Genomic DNA, 13,771 nt, shown 5'->3' on the forward strand with positions numbered 1-13,771 from the left:
TGAGCCACCACCGCCCGGCCCTGCTCTCTTATCTTGAATACGATTTGGTCCTGGCTCAAATTTGTCTGCTCACTCTGAGCACTTCCCAGAATACTCTCCTTGTTCACCCAGCCTGCTGTCCACCCAGCCTGCTATCCATCCAGTCTGTTGTCCACCCGGCCTGTTTGAATGCTGTGAATTAGTTTTGATGTTGCTTGAGGAAAAAGAAAAAGCCTTTACTTAATAAGTATTTAACATTTACTTAATAAGGTAAATATTATGAAGATGGGATTCTGTCTTCGATGTCTTTCCAGAAGTGGGTTTATCACAGCACCTAGGACTTTGTTTAATAAGAACCACTCACCAGGAGAATATCTTAGAATTTTTTTCTCCTGATTTATTGGTATTTTATTTATTCTGTGCGTGGGGATTCAGATTTGTGGGTAGAGAAGGAATCGACCAGAAGAGATTAATTCCAAGAACTGAGGTCCTCCTGGTATTATATTCTCAATACACATTCTAAAAAGGCTCCAGACAGAGACTTGGGGGTCTTTTACTTCTCTCTTCCTCTTCCCAAAAACCTAGCTGAAACCCTGAAGCTAGCTTTTAAAGGCTTCCTGGGTTTCTGCTTTTATACATCCCTTCTGCCACGCCCCTTAGCCAGGAGAACCCCCGCCTCCAGTGTTCTTAAGTCCCAGACTACAGATGACTTCTTGCTTCTTGTTTTGTCATTAATTTACCTTTTCTGAAATGGAGATATTATTTTGATGGCAATATTTGAAATGAAAAAAATATTGCCTCTAGGATGAGTATATATGCATGGATTGTTCTCTTTGGGTACCAAGGGACCGTCGTGCAAGTCTGTGGACACCAGTATTGGAAACCCACCTGTCTGGGGAGCAGAAGGCTGACTTCCCTGATGGTTTTGAATTTTGGGTCACTGCCCTAGATGCACGTGATGTGGAAACACGTTATCTTCATGGCTGTCTAATTAAAGACTATTCGCGGCTCACACATTTGTCTACAACTACAGGGTGTGAGGAAACTGGGGATGGACCAGTGACCCTTGAAATTATCTAATTAATTATGCATAACCAATTTCATCAACTAAATAGAATGCAAAACAACACAGACTGTTAAATACCCAGTGAAAAGAAAATACCATTTAGTCTAGAAATCGTTCTGGTGTCTGTGCTGTTTAAAAACGCCTCTTTACCCACACTCGGCTCAGAAGTTGTCAGAGATGATTAAGAAAATTCATGGAGAGCACCTTAAATAATTTTGAGAAAACTAAGGGAAGTGAAATAGACCAGAGTCACTGTGCACACTGGGATCTATTCGAAAGAGTTGACCCTTAGGCCCTGAACAGCAAAGGAATACTTGGACACATGCACCCCTCCCCCGATACATTACCCCCACAGGCAACGTGACAGAGTGTGTCACAGTGAACTCTGAAGGTGACAACTCAGTTGTGTATAGTGGTGTGACAGCCACTGTATAGCGTGTGTCCTACTTGTGGAAACCGGGCAGTCTCTGCATGTCCTACAAAACTAAGATAATGAAATACTGTTAAAAAATAAAAGTTGGGTGTGGTGACATATGTCTGTGATCCAAGCAGTGGGGAAACTGAGGCAGGAGACTCATGAGTCTAAGCTTAACTTGGACTATGAAGCAAAGGAAAGACCGGACTGGGCTACATAAAAAAAAAAAAGAAAAAAAAAAGATCCTGTCACTGGAAACAGGCAATAGTAAGATCAAGCAAACAAAATTCAGTAAAGGAGGTGATAATTCAAATGAACATCTTTTCTCTCTTGTAAGCTTTTGGGCATTTCTGTGAGTTGATGCACAATTTGAAAGTAGGTGGCTGTCAGAGGCATTTGAGACAGAGAGAGTTGAGATATACTGCTACATAATGGCAGAATTAAAAAAAAGTTGGAGCCAACAAGATTGATAGGTAGCCCAGGGGATGTTCATGTGTTTCCAACAGTGCTTGGGAAATAATAATGGCTCTGAAAATGATCTTTATATATTTTTTTGAGCTAGGTCTTGCTATATAGTATAGGATGCTCTTGAACTCATAGTAGTCCTCCTGTCTCAGCTTCTTGAGTGCTGAGCTTGTAAGTGTGGGCAACTCTCTTCAAGTCAGTGTTTACTGTTATTGTTATTTTTATTATTCTCTTCTCATTTAATCAGTATGCCTAAAGATAACAGGATTTGTTGCCAAAGGACCTCCGATCAGCTTTACTTATATCTCCCTGGATCCAGCAGAGAGAGAAATGAGTATTAAAAATTTAATTCCCTACACTCTCCCAACTTTGTCATTGAAGGAGCCCTCACGTGACCTCTAAGAAGGCAATTCTGTGTCTTTGGTTCATTAACTCATCACTACTTACCGTCAGCCTCTCTCACCACCACTGCGAAGTATTTCACGGCTCCGTTGGTGTCGCTGAACCAGCTGCAGTTGACAGTGAAGTTGATGGAGGATTTGCTGATCAGCACCTCTTTCTCATTCACACGAATATGCGGGGGTGGCGGAGGAGGGCCTGGAAAAAGGTGGGGAAGGAGCCAAGCAGGGTCACAAGGCTGCTTTCTCCCTCTGAACAGGTCAGGGGGGGTGAAGGTCTGCAGTCACCCCAGCCTTTGTGCACTAGAGAGTGTGCAATTACAGCCCCCCACGATGAAATCCTCCTCCTCTGCTGAACAGAAGCAGGCAGAGAAAACAATTAGCGGTATCACTTTAAGCATAATGGAAGAGGCGGCTCCTGGGCAGGATTTCCTCCGGTGGTACCACCAAATTGTTTAAAAGCCCCACTAGTTATAGACTAACTAGACCAGACAAGGCGATGCACTTCAATTCCAACTCATTTGGGCGGTTTAATGTTGACTTGCTTGCTAGTGGAGAACTTTACTCAGAGAAAGGTCTCTGTTTTCTTGGAGCCATTAGCTTCTCTTCTCTAAGGCTGTGCACATGAAGACAGCATGCAGTAGAATAAAAGGGATGGAAATGACCAAGAGAGGGGCATAGCCCTCTACCCTGGGTGACAGGAGGGCCCACGCAGAGCTTTGGGGGACACTTACGGTCTATCATCGTGATGGTGCTGTCTTCAACCACCTCACTGGTCACACCGGCTGAGTGCACCTTGATGGACACTAAGTACCTCTTATGAGGCACTAGCATCATGATGTTGAGCAGAGATTTTTCTTTCTCCAGTTTCCTGGAAAACTCAATCTCTTGGGTATCCATCTTCCGGCACTCAACGTTATAACCATCGAAGTCGGAGTCAGGTGGTACCCAAGAACAGGCGATGGCCGTTGAGTTCTGGGGACGACAATGCAGGTTTTGTATCTTGTCTGGCTCTGTAGGGGCAAAGGGGACAAATACAACTCAGGAGTGTGGGAGTCTCACTTCCTCGAGCACCTTTGGAGGGAACTGTCTCAGAGGTGTACACAAACAGTCCCCATAATTTATTGAATTGCCTTTGGGGGAAAATATTTCTAAGGATCAAGGAAAATTTCTGGCTACTGGATTGCACTTTGGAAAAAATGTTTAAGCCATGCGATGGTGTCATACGCCTTTAATCCCAGCAATTGGGAGGCAGAGAAAGGTGAATTTCTGAGTTTGAGGCTAGCCTCGTCTACAGAGTGAGTTCCAGTACAGCCAGGGCTATGCAGAAAAACCCTGTATTGAAAAACAACAAAATAAACAACAAAATAAATGAACTAATGAACTAATGAACGAACAGAAAAAGTTTAAAGTCAGAATGGGGCCCCTGAGATGCTCAGTAGGTAAAGGTACTTGCCGCAAAACCTGATGGCCTGTGTTCAATCCCTGGAAGCTACATGTTATAAGAAGACAACCGACTTTCCCAAGTTATCCTCTGACCTTCACATCCATGTGTGCTGTGGCATGCACACACATGCATACTCATGAGAGCACACACACAAAAATAGATAAATAAATACAAAGGCAAGAGAAATAGCTAGAAATGCCAGTAGGGATGTAGCACTTGCCTGGCCCAAGTAAGGCCAAGGGTTCTCTCTTGCATACTGCAAACCCGAACGAAAACAATACAACAATAAAAACCCCAGGAAAAGGAATGGAACTGTCTCTTTAGAAAATCGTTGATATGGTTGGAGAAAACAAATGCATGTGAGCACACCGAAACTGGTGGAACAGAAGGTGGGGCAGGGTAGTTTAGGGGTTAAAAGGGAAGCCCCCAGCCTGAACGCAAAGTCTACTTATCAACACTTTTGGACAAGTGACTTTTCCACCTCTACCGCCCAGGTGTCCATGAGGAAAATAAGAATCTCTACTTCATAGAGTTATTATAATGCTTTCATGGTGGAAACACGTACAGCCACCTAGCGTACTGGCTGGCAGAGTTCTTACTCAATTAAAGTGACCTCTGCTAAAGAGGAGGCTGGGAAGTAACTGTAAGGAGTCATGATCCTCCATGTACTGACTTCTGTCGCCATCCTCCAGTCTTGCCTACAGAAACCTAGAAGGACTCTATCATTCTATTTTCTACCGAACAGGAGATAATATGCATGCTCACTCTCTGAATCCAAGTCCAACCATCTCAAACGAGACTATGGATTCAGCCCAAACCCCACTGGGATGATCCTCTCATCCCATCTGAATGCCAAGAGAAGCAAAACAAGCCATACTTGTCCTCACAGATCCAGAAATTGGTTTGCTGTATGTTTTCCAGGAATCCCCACTGACCGTCTTGACACTGAATTGATAGAATCTCCCTGGGTGAAGCCCATACACAATGCGTCCTTCTGATTTCCTGTTGCTGTACGGGTTGAGGACCGTGAGTGCATCTCTGGGGAGCCACTGCAGTTCAAAGTCATTGTAGTCTGTCCAGTCTGGGGGCCCCTTCCAGGTGATGGCCAAGGAAGTGTTTGTAACATCAGCAAATGACAAAAGACTGGGGGGACTTGGGGCTATACATAAAATAAAATGAAAAAAAATCACATAATCAAATTCATGACGTAGCATAGAGATTCAGAGCATTGAGTGACATCACATCTACTTTAACGTATGAAGAGAAAACATGATAATAATAGATGCAGAAACTTTCTTTTATCGTAGCAACCTTGTATACGACTATATATATATATATATGTATATATATATATACATATATATATATATAGCATTACATATGTCTTTTCTTTAAATATTCATAATCATAGTTTCCTTACCAGGATGTCACAGAACGTGAATGTATCCCAAATGGGTTATGTGTGTGGGAAAGTACTCCATCAGATTTGAAAGCAAAGGGCTGGGATTCAGAGACAACTGCGTCTGATTTTAGATAATTTTGTAGACTGATTATGTGGTGGTTTGCAAGGAAATGGCCCCCAAAGGGAGTGGCACTATTAGGAGGTGTGGTTTTGTTGGAGTAGGTGTGGTCTTGTTGGAGGAAGTATATCACTGTGGGGGGTGTATTTTGAGGTCTCTTTTGCTCAAGCTTCCCTTGGTGTTACACTGAGACCACTTCCTATTGCCTGCAAGATGTACAACTCTTAGCTACTTCTCCATCACCGTGTCTTGCCTGTATGTCGTCGCCATGTTACATCATGATGATAATGGGCTGAACTTCTGAACTGTAAGCAAGCCATCCCAATTAAATATATCTTTTATAAGTGTTGCCATGGTCGTGGTCTCTCTTCACAGCAATAGAAACCCTAACTAAGACAGACTCCAAGGTGGGACACAGGTATTTTCTGTGTATGCCCAAGGCACAGCAGCATGTAGGAGAGACTAGCCCATAGTGACACAGTGGTGATCTCTATCATTGCCCTCGTTTTTTAGATCTGAGCTGAGCTGCTCAGTGATCCTACCTTGCTTCATGCAGGTGAGTGACAGTGCACAACCAAGAGCCTAGTACTTTTTATACAAAGCTGAGATGGAGGGGTTTTATTTTATCATTGTGTGTGTCCATTATGTACAGAATACATGTATGCCCATGAGGGAAAGAGAGAGAGACAGAGAAAGAGTGTGTGTGTGTGTGTGAGAGAGAGAGAGAGAGAGAGAGAGACAGACAGACAGACAGACAGACAGAGCATGCATGTATCCCATAGTTCATGTGCCATGGTCAACACTGAGTGTTAGTCTTTATACTCAGCTGAGGCAGGGTGTCTTTGTTGTCTGTCCCATGTATGCCAGGGTGTCTGGCTCCTAAGCTTCCCATGTCCCCACCCCACTTTGCTCTAAGAGGACACAGTATTACAGATATGCTTCCTTAAGCTTTACTGTACTTGGGTTCTTGGGTTTAAACTTACTCCTCTTCCTTGAGCAGCAAGTACTTGATTCCCCCCCGCCCCCGCCAGCCATGTTATCATTAAAATCATTATTGAAATATATCTCTAGAAGTCACTCCTCACCAGTACTCGACTGGGCTTCTTACCTGTCCTGCCCTCCCCTGTGACTTTATTGCTGAGGTCCCCACTGTGGGTCACCACATACAGGGTGTATTTCCTCCCAGGCACGAGGCCTTGAAAGCGCCACTCTGTCAGCCCCTTGTCTTTCCAGTTCTCTTTCTTTGTGCCATTGGGATTGTAGAGAATCAGCTCGTAGAAGTCAAAGTCCCCAGAGGCTGGACTCCAGCTGAACCAAAGGCTATCTGTCATGTTCCGATTGGATGCTTTGAGATGGTTCACGGCAGCTGGGACTGAAGGGAGAAAAACGATCACCTCTGAGAACGAGACCGTGGTGGGAAACCATGCTGATACGCAGGTGAGACTCTGGGCTGTGCCGGCCACATGGCTGAGTCCACTTGCACTGTGGACTCAGCTCTTGCCGATGCGTCAGCCTGCTTATAGCAAGGCTCATGTGGGGTAGCTATGGGGACAGTTGAAACAAATCAAAGCAGTTGGCAACTCTTCGTGCTGGCTACGTGCACCCCAATAAACAGGTCCAAGAAAATACTGAGGACCTGATTAATATCAGGCAGCAATGTACCAGTCACCTTCCACATGACCCAGAAAAATGGTGTCAGTTTCTCCTAGTCTGACCCACCTCTCCAGCAGCTACCATCCCATAACCACCCTCTGTGTTTCTTTACTGTTCCATTTGCCTTCAGGTTCTCAGTTCTGTCATTTTATTCCTTGTCAAAATCTGTATGGGCACAACCTCAATTTAGGAAAAGAAGTGGTCAGAGTCTTTTCTACAAATATGTAAATAAGTTTCAATGATATCTACTCCATAGATTTTTCTTTTAATTCTTTGGATAAAGATGATTCATTGAGAGTCCCTTCCCCCCTCTAATGTGGAAGTTTATTATGTAGCTCAAATGCTCACACCCACAATGGTCCCTCCGCAGCCTCCCGAGTGTTGGGATTGAGTCAGGCACTACTATGCATATGTGCATCTTCCGTTATCTGTGTATTAATGGTCCAGGTCCCTCTGACCAAGGATACTGATAACAATGCTAACGTGTAGGCAACACTATTTATGGTCTGAGCTCATCACAGCTCTCTTTTAGTCATTTTAGTGGACAAAAAGAACATTTCCATTGAATGTCCTTAGGGGACCACCTTCACACTTCTCTCACCTTCAAATCTCAGCTGAAGTCCCTCTGTTTCAAGTAGTGTCCTGTCCTCCTAAGCCATGGTCTACACATGCTCATTGCACGGAATTTTTCAAGGTCATCTCCCTTTAAAATCTGCTGCCCTGACCCTCTTCTCTCCTCTAACATGGGCCTATCTAAGGCCAGAAGCCAATCTTTCTTGATCATTGCCATTTTCTAGGAGTCGGTCATGTGCCTGGCACCTCAAAGCCCTGAAGAAGAGGTGTCAAATTAGAAAGCATTGAAGTTGGATGAGATTTAACTTATTTCTAGCCCAGAAGATTTTTGTCTCCCATTTTCCTTGTCTTGTTCATTTTTAGCTAGGGCTATGTTTCCAACACACTGTGGTCACTGTGTGTGTGTGTGTGTGTGTGATTTGTACCTGACCTTCTGTGACCTACTCTGCCTTCCATATATTTCTTGCAGAGAGTTGCAGGGCATAGCTTGACTAGAATCAGGAGGGATTACAACCCTCTTCTCAAATGGTTTATTGGCAAATAGAGGAAGTTGGTTCATTTTTCACAAACTCCAAACAGAAGCCAGTAGACTAAGTAGACACAACTCATGCCTAGTCTAAGTTTGGGTCAAAGTTTCAAGGTCATATATTCATATAAAGTTCCACTCTGGACTGAATAGGGAAGGAAGAACAAATCAAGGCTGAGCCAGTGGATACCATGAGATACCGTGACACCTCCCTCCCAAGCCTTTACTGCTTGGGTCTTACCTGTTCTGCCAAATATGAAGGACTCATTGGAGAGCTCCCCACTGTGAGTAACAATCACCAGTTTGTACATTCGGCCTTGCAACAAGTTCTGGAAAGAGAAGCTCTGGACCAGCGGGTCAACCTGAGCTCTTTCCTGAAGAGTTTTGTCTGGGTTGTACAGGAAGATGTTGTACCAGCTGAGCTCACCCTCCGAGGCCGTCCAGCTGAAGGACAGGTGTCTAGTGGAGTTCTCCGTGATCTTCAGATTGGTGACAGCTGCCGGGACTGCAAGAGCCAAGGGACAAGAATGAGTCAGCGTTTGGCATGTCTCTGACCCAGTCCGGGATCAACACCTTGGTGGACACATTCAGCTCCAAACACAGCAGCTCTGAGTTAAGATGCCGACTTTCAACAGATGTGAACAGAAGCCTCCCAGTATGGGCTTCCCTGGGAGGTCTTGTCGACAGCCCTTCCCAGCTGATATTTCTGTTTCTGATTTTGATAGGTTTGTGCTCCAGACAAGCTCTGAGTTGGCCTACCCAAACATTTACCCCATCTAAGAACTGCTAGAGAGAATGAGGGGGCTGGTCTTGCAGCAGGGTCTTCGCGACACATGACAACAGGATATACTCACGTTAGCTTTATAGTGTATTTTAAAATCAGATAGTATTATATTTTTAGCTTTGCTCTTTCCACTCAAGAATTCTTTTTAGCTAGTTTCCTGTCTGTTGTGGTTCTGTATTAATCTTAGAATGTTTTTCTAGTTCTATGAGACGTACATATCATTGGTATTTTTTTTGTTTGTTTGTTTTTGTTTTTCGAGACAGGGTTTCTCTGTGGTTTTGGAGCCTGTCCTGGAACTAGCTCTTGTAGACCAGGCTGGTCTCGAACTCACAGAGATCCGCCTGCCTCTGCCTCCCGAGTGCTGGGATTAAAGGCGTGCGCCACCACCGCCCGGCTATCATTGGTGTTTTGATGGGCGCTGAACTGAAGCTGTAAGTCACGTTAGGTGGTGGATATTTCAGGCATGTTCTTCCTCATATTCCACTAGTGTGGGAGCTCTTTCCAATTTTGTGTTCCTGTTTCCTTTTCCATGTCTGTTACCAGAGATTTGTAATTGTCATTGTAGAGACCATTCACTCTCTTAGGCAAATTCTAAGTACTTTGTTTTCTTTGTAACTATTATGAATAGCATTCTGTTCTTTATTTCCTTCCTAGGAGTTTTACTATGATACACTAAAATGTTTTCATTTTTGTTTTTGTATGCTGACTTTGCATCCTGCAATTTTACTGAATGGTTTATCAGTTCTGTCTTCTGTGGACTCTCCTGGGCTTTGTTAATAGGTAAAATCATATATCCACAAATAGTGATAATTTAACAACTTTCATCCTGCTTGTGTGGTTTTGCCTTTCCTTTCTTTCTCTTGCTAACTAGGTCTGAGTAAGGCTTCTGGTACTATGTCGTATGAGGTAGTGGGACTAAGATATCTGTCTTGTAGATTTCGACCCCTTTTGGGGACTGAATGACCCTTTCACAGGGGTCACCTAAGACCATCAGAAAACACAGACATTTATATAACAGTTCTTAACAGTAGCAAAATTAACAGTAGCAGATATTAAGTAGCAACAAAAATTATTGTATGGCTAGGGGGTCATCGGAATATGAGGAACTTTATTAAAGGGTCACGGCATTAGGAAGGGTGAAAACCATGGTTCTAGATCTTAGGAGAAAGTTCAGCTTTCTTCTCATTCAGTATGATGTTGACCAAGTGTTCCTTATGTATGGCTTTCATTATGCTCCTAGATCCAATTTGCCCACTTTTTAAAAATTATAAACAGAGGTTGGATGACATTGGATGCCTTTTCTGTATTGTGGAGATCTTATATGCAGATTTGAATATGGAACTATCCTAGCATCCATAAGACAAACCCTCTGATTATGATGAACGGTTTGTTGGGCGAGACTTACTAGAGCTCTTCTGTGTTCATTAGAGATATTAGTCTACAATTACAATCTTCTTTTTTTGTTTTTGTTTTCTCCTTATCTGGGTTTGGTATCAACATAGTGCTGCCCTTGTAAAATGCTTTTGGAAGAATTCTCTCTGCTTCTGATTTTGGACCGGTTTGAGAAGAGCTGATTTTTTTTCTTTCTGGCTGGTTGGAGGGACTCCCAAGCGACTGACCACAGATGAGGAAGCAGCAGAGAAACACAGACGCAGAAAACTTCAGTACTGAGTCCCCATGGAGCAGGCTGAGAGACAAGACAGTGGTAGGGAACCATGGTAACTGCTCTGTGGTACCCACTTGAAGTCCTGGAAGGAGAATCCTCAAAAAGTTGAGGGGCGGGGGAGCAGAAGGGGAGAGAAACAGGAACCTAGGAAGTGTTTTATCATCACCTGACATCTTATTTTAATCCAAGCTTCTGACTTTTTGAGGACTATATGCTAATACATTTGCACTGCTCCGAACAACTGAGTGTATAGCAGAGTCAGCTTCAGCAACGGTAAACCAATAGCACAGTTTTTCACAATAAATCAGAATGGGAGCGTGGTGCACTGAGGTTATGGGCACTGACTGGCTGGTGTGGAAGTGTGACGTCAGAATGGGTGTGACTACAGTGTCAAGAGCTTTACATCTTTTTCCAGCATCACCCATCTCTCACCTTACAGCGTCTACAGTATGGTAGACAAGGAGATAGCTGGTCCAAGACATGACACTGTGTTAATTACCTGTTCGGCCTTCAGCCTGGGCTTCCTTGCTAAAGAGGCCTCCGCTGACAGTTAGGATGTGCAGCTTGTATTTCTTGCCTGGCGTTAGGTCTTCAAATTTGTGCTGCTTTGCAGTAGCTGGCTCTGACGTGTTGCTCAGGAGAAGCCCGTTCTCATTGAGAAGCAGGACATCGTATCTTTCTGCCAAGCCAGCAGCTTTCTGCCAGCTTACCGTTAAGGAGTTACTGCTGTAGGCATTGTCTGCAATGACTCCCTGGACAGGCGCAGGAACTGCAAAGAAACAAGAGAAGCTAGAAAACTCAGGCTCCACCATTTAGGCTAAAATATTCAATCAAGGAAAAATTTGTAAAACAAAAGTGCACAAAACTACGCTATCCTTTCTTAAAAATAATTTGGGAAAAAAATCAAATTTTGAAAAGTGCGTAGTTCTGAAGACTTCTGTCTATAAATAAAATCTGAAATAAATTTTTAGCAAGTGTACATTTCCCTCAATCACATTTAATTAAAAAACTATTAAAATAAAAAATATAAAGACGAGAAATACTCATAAAACTGTACACACTTAGTTTTAAATTACATTTTCACCACTTTGCTAAGTCTATTCATTCACTGGTCCACTACTGAGAACCAGAGAGCCCTCTCCCATCGGGGCCTTCACCAGCTAGAGCTCACCCGTCTGCCCATGCGCGTCAATCTGGTTGCTCAGGGACCCACTAACAGAAGCGACGGCGATCCTGTACTTGGCTCCGGGTTCCAGGCTGTGGAAAGTGTGCTCTGAGATGTGCTTCGGGATGCTCTGAGACTGAACCTTCTCGTTCTGCCTGAACGCTGACACCACATAGGAGTCAACATCCCCACCACCAGGGGTCCAGGTTACCATCAATCGATCTGTGGCTCCGTTGGCAGAAATGTGAATATTTTTGACAGTACTGGGAACTGAAAAAGAAAATAAATTTAAAAACCATCACTTAAGAAATGAATGAACCATGGGGATATTCACCTAAAGTTTCCAAGCTGGACTGGGGATGTGGCTCGCGGCTACTGTGCTTGCCTATTGCGCGAAGCCTAGAGCTCTCTCCCTAGCACCTCCCCAGGCCAGGTTTTTTTTTTTTTTAAAATCGTTTATCATTTACTGAAAGAATGCATGTGAAGAAAGAAATACAAATTTGCTTTTCTCCCCTCTTCCCCCGACTCTTCTGCCAGAACAGAAGTTAAGGGGAGAAAGTTCAGATGGAGATCAGGCCAATGAGAGAAGTAAAAACACTAGCGATATATTGAGGGGTAGTTGATCGTCTCTATCCAAGACTTGGTTTTCTTCTTTACTAGCTATGTGATAATAGGCAAAGTATTTATCCTCTGTAACTTTCTTCCTAAGGAAAACCTATCAATGGTGATAATAGTAACGAGTTGTTGGCTTATGAAGTCTGGGCAGAATATATTTTGCTGTGGTACCGACCCCCAATAAGCTGTCAATTTAAATTATTAAATAAGTGTGGTAGTGCCTAACAGAATTCCAAAGAACGGACACCCCAGCAGCAGAGCTATTTATTAAATATATAATATAATCTGTGCATTCCGGAAGACCCAACTAGGCATGCCCTTTAGGTGTTGTCACCTAAAAGGGTCCTTGTCACCTCTACAGCATAATGCACTTTTGTTAATTCTGCCTTTACAATGTCATTGTCATTATCAGGACAACTTTATGCTTCTTACAATCCCTCATGTCTCCAAGTCTTAGCCTAAATACCTGCATTATCTAACCCCTTACATACATCACTGCGTCCACTCAGGCTGAAGAACAGTACTTCCAATTACCCGTGAGGCCCTCAATGAAGGCCGACTGCTGAACGTCGCCACTGATGGTCAGGACAAGGATTTTGTAATGGCGCCCTGGTGTGAGTGCAGTGAACTGATACTCAGTTGCAGTGTTCACAAGGTGAATAGGAGGAAAGACCTTCATGTCATTGAAGAGCAGCTGGACCTCATACTGGTCAACGTCCCCATCGGCCAGTGACCAAGTCACATGGAGGTCCTCGGTGCTCCTGTTGCGAAGTGTGAGGTTCTTCACAGGCTCTGGGACTGGGGAGAAAAATGGGAAGATATTTCAGGAACACGGCTGATCAAGTTTACCTACACCGTCTATGACTCACGCTCAAGGATCTGCCAAACATCTCTCACCCCCTGAAAAACCTTGAGTTTCTTCATGCATAATTAAACAAGAAAAATTGAAAGCAACTACTTAGGTTGTGATTCCCTCCCCCCGACATAAATCTCATATGCTGCATGTTGGTAGAATATAATTATAAAATGAGTTATGATCTCAATCAGAAGATAAAACAAGATGTCTATAATTTTATGCCTTAGTGCAAGAAGACAGCAAAGAAAAATGAGACACATTTTTCTCCCTCCCTCACTGTGCTTGCTTTTGATCTACCAATATTCTGCAATGGCAGGCCGTTGTCTGAGTGATGTAACGGTAGGCCATTGGTTGGCTGAGTGATGTTATAATAGTTCATTGGTTGGCTGAGTGATGTAATGGTAGGCCATTGCCTGGCTGAGTGATGTAGCGGTAGGCCATCGGTTGGCTGAGTGATGTAATGGTAGGCCATTGATTGGCTGAGTGATGTAATAGTAGTTCATTGGTTGGCTGAGTGATGTAATAGTAGTTCATTGGTTGGCTGAGTGATGTAATGGCAGGCCATTGCCTGGCTGAGTGATGTAATGGTAGGCCATTGGTTGGCTGAGTGATGTAATGGTAGGCCATTGGTTGGCTAAGTGAT

The 13,771-nt window shown here is 43.7% G+C and overlaps 1 protein-coding gene across 2 annotated transcripts in view; it reads right to left on the bottom strand.

Moving 5' to 3' along the window:
- Nucleotides 1-13,771, bottom strand: part of Ptprb (protein tyrosine phosphatase, receptor type B) — a 113,776-nt gene that overhangs the window by 32,627 nt on the left and 67,378 nt on the right. For both annotated transcript variants that reach the window (XM_013350347.2, XM_005358042.3), the window contains 8 exons: nt 12,807-13,070; nt 11,664-11,927; nt 10,992-11,261; nt 8,284-8,547; nt 6,399-6,662; nt 4,648-4,929; nt 3,058-3,336; nt 2,373-2,522 (listed from right to left, as the gene is read on the bottom strand). In XM_013350347.2, coding sequence (XP_013205801.1) covers nt 2,373-2,522; nt 3,058-3,336; nt 4,648-4,929; nt 6,399-6,662; nt 8,284-8,547; nt 10,992-11,261; nt 11,664-11,927; nt 12,807-13,070 — 2,037 coding nt within the window. The remainder of the gene's footprint in view (nt 1-2,372; nt 2,523-3,057; nt 3,337-4,647; nt 4,930-6,398; nt 6,663-8,283; nt 8,548-10,991; nt 11,262-11,663; nt 11,928-12,806; nt 13,071-13,771) is intronic.

Source organism: Microtus ochrogaster, chromosome 24 (assembly GCF_000317375.1).
Source record: "Microtus ochrogaster isolate Prairie Vole_2 chromosome 24, MicOch1.0, whole genome shotgun sequence".
In the NCBI taxonomy this organism is placed as follows: Eukaryota; Metazoa; Chordata; class Mammalia; order Rodentia; family Cricetidae; genus Microtus; species Microtus ochrogaster.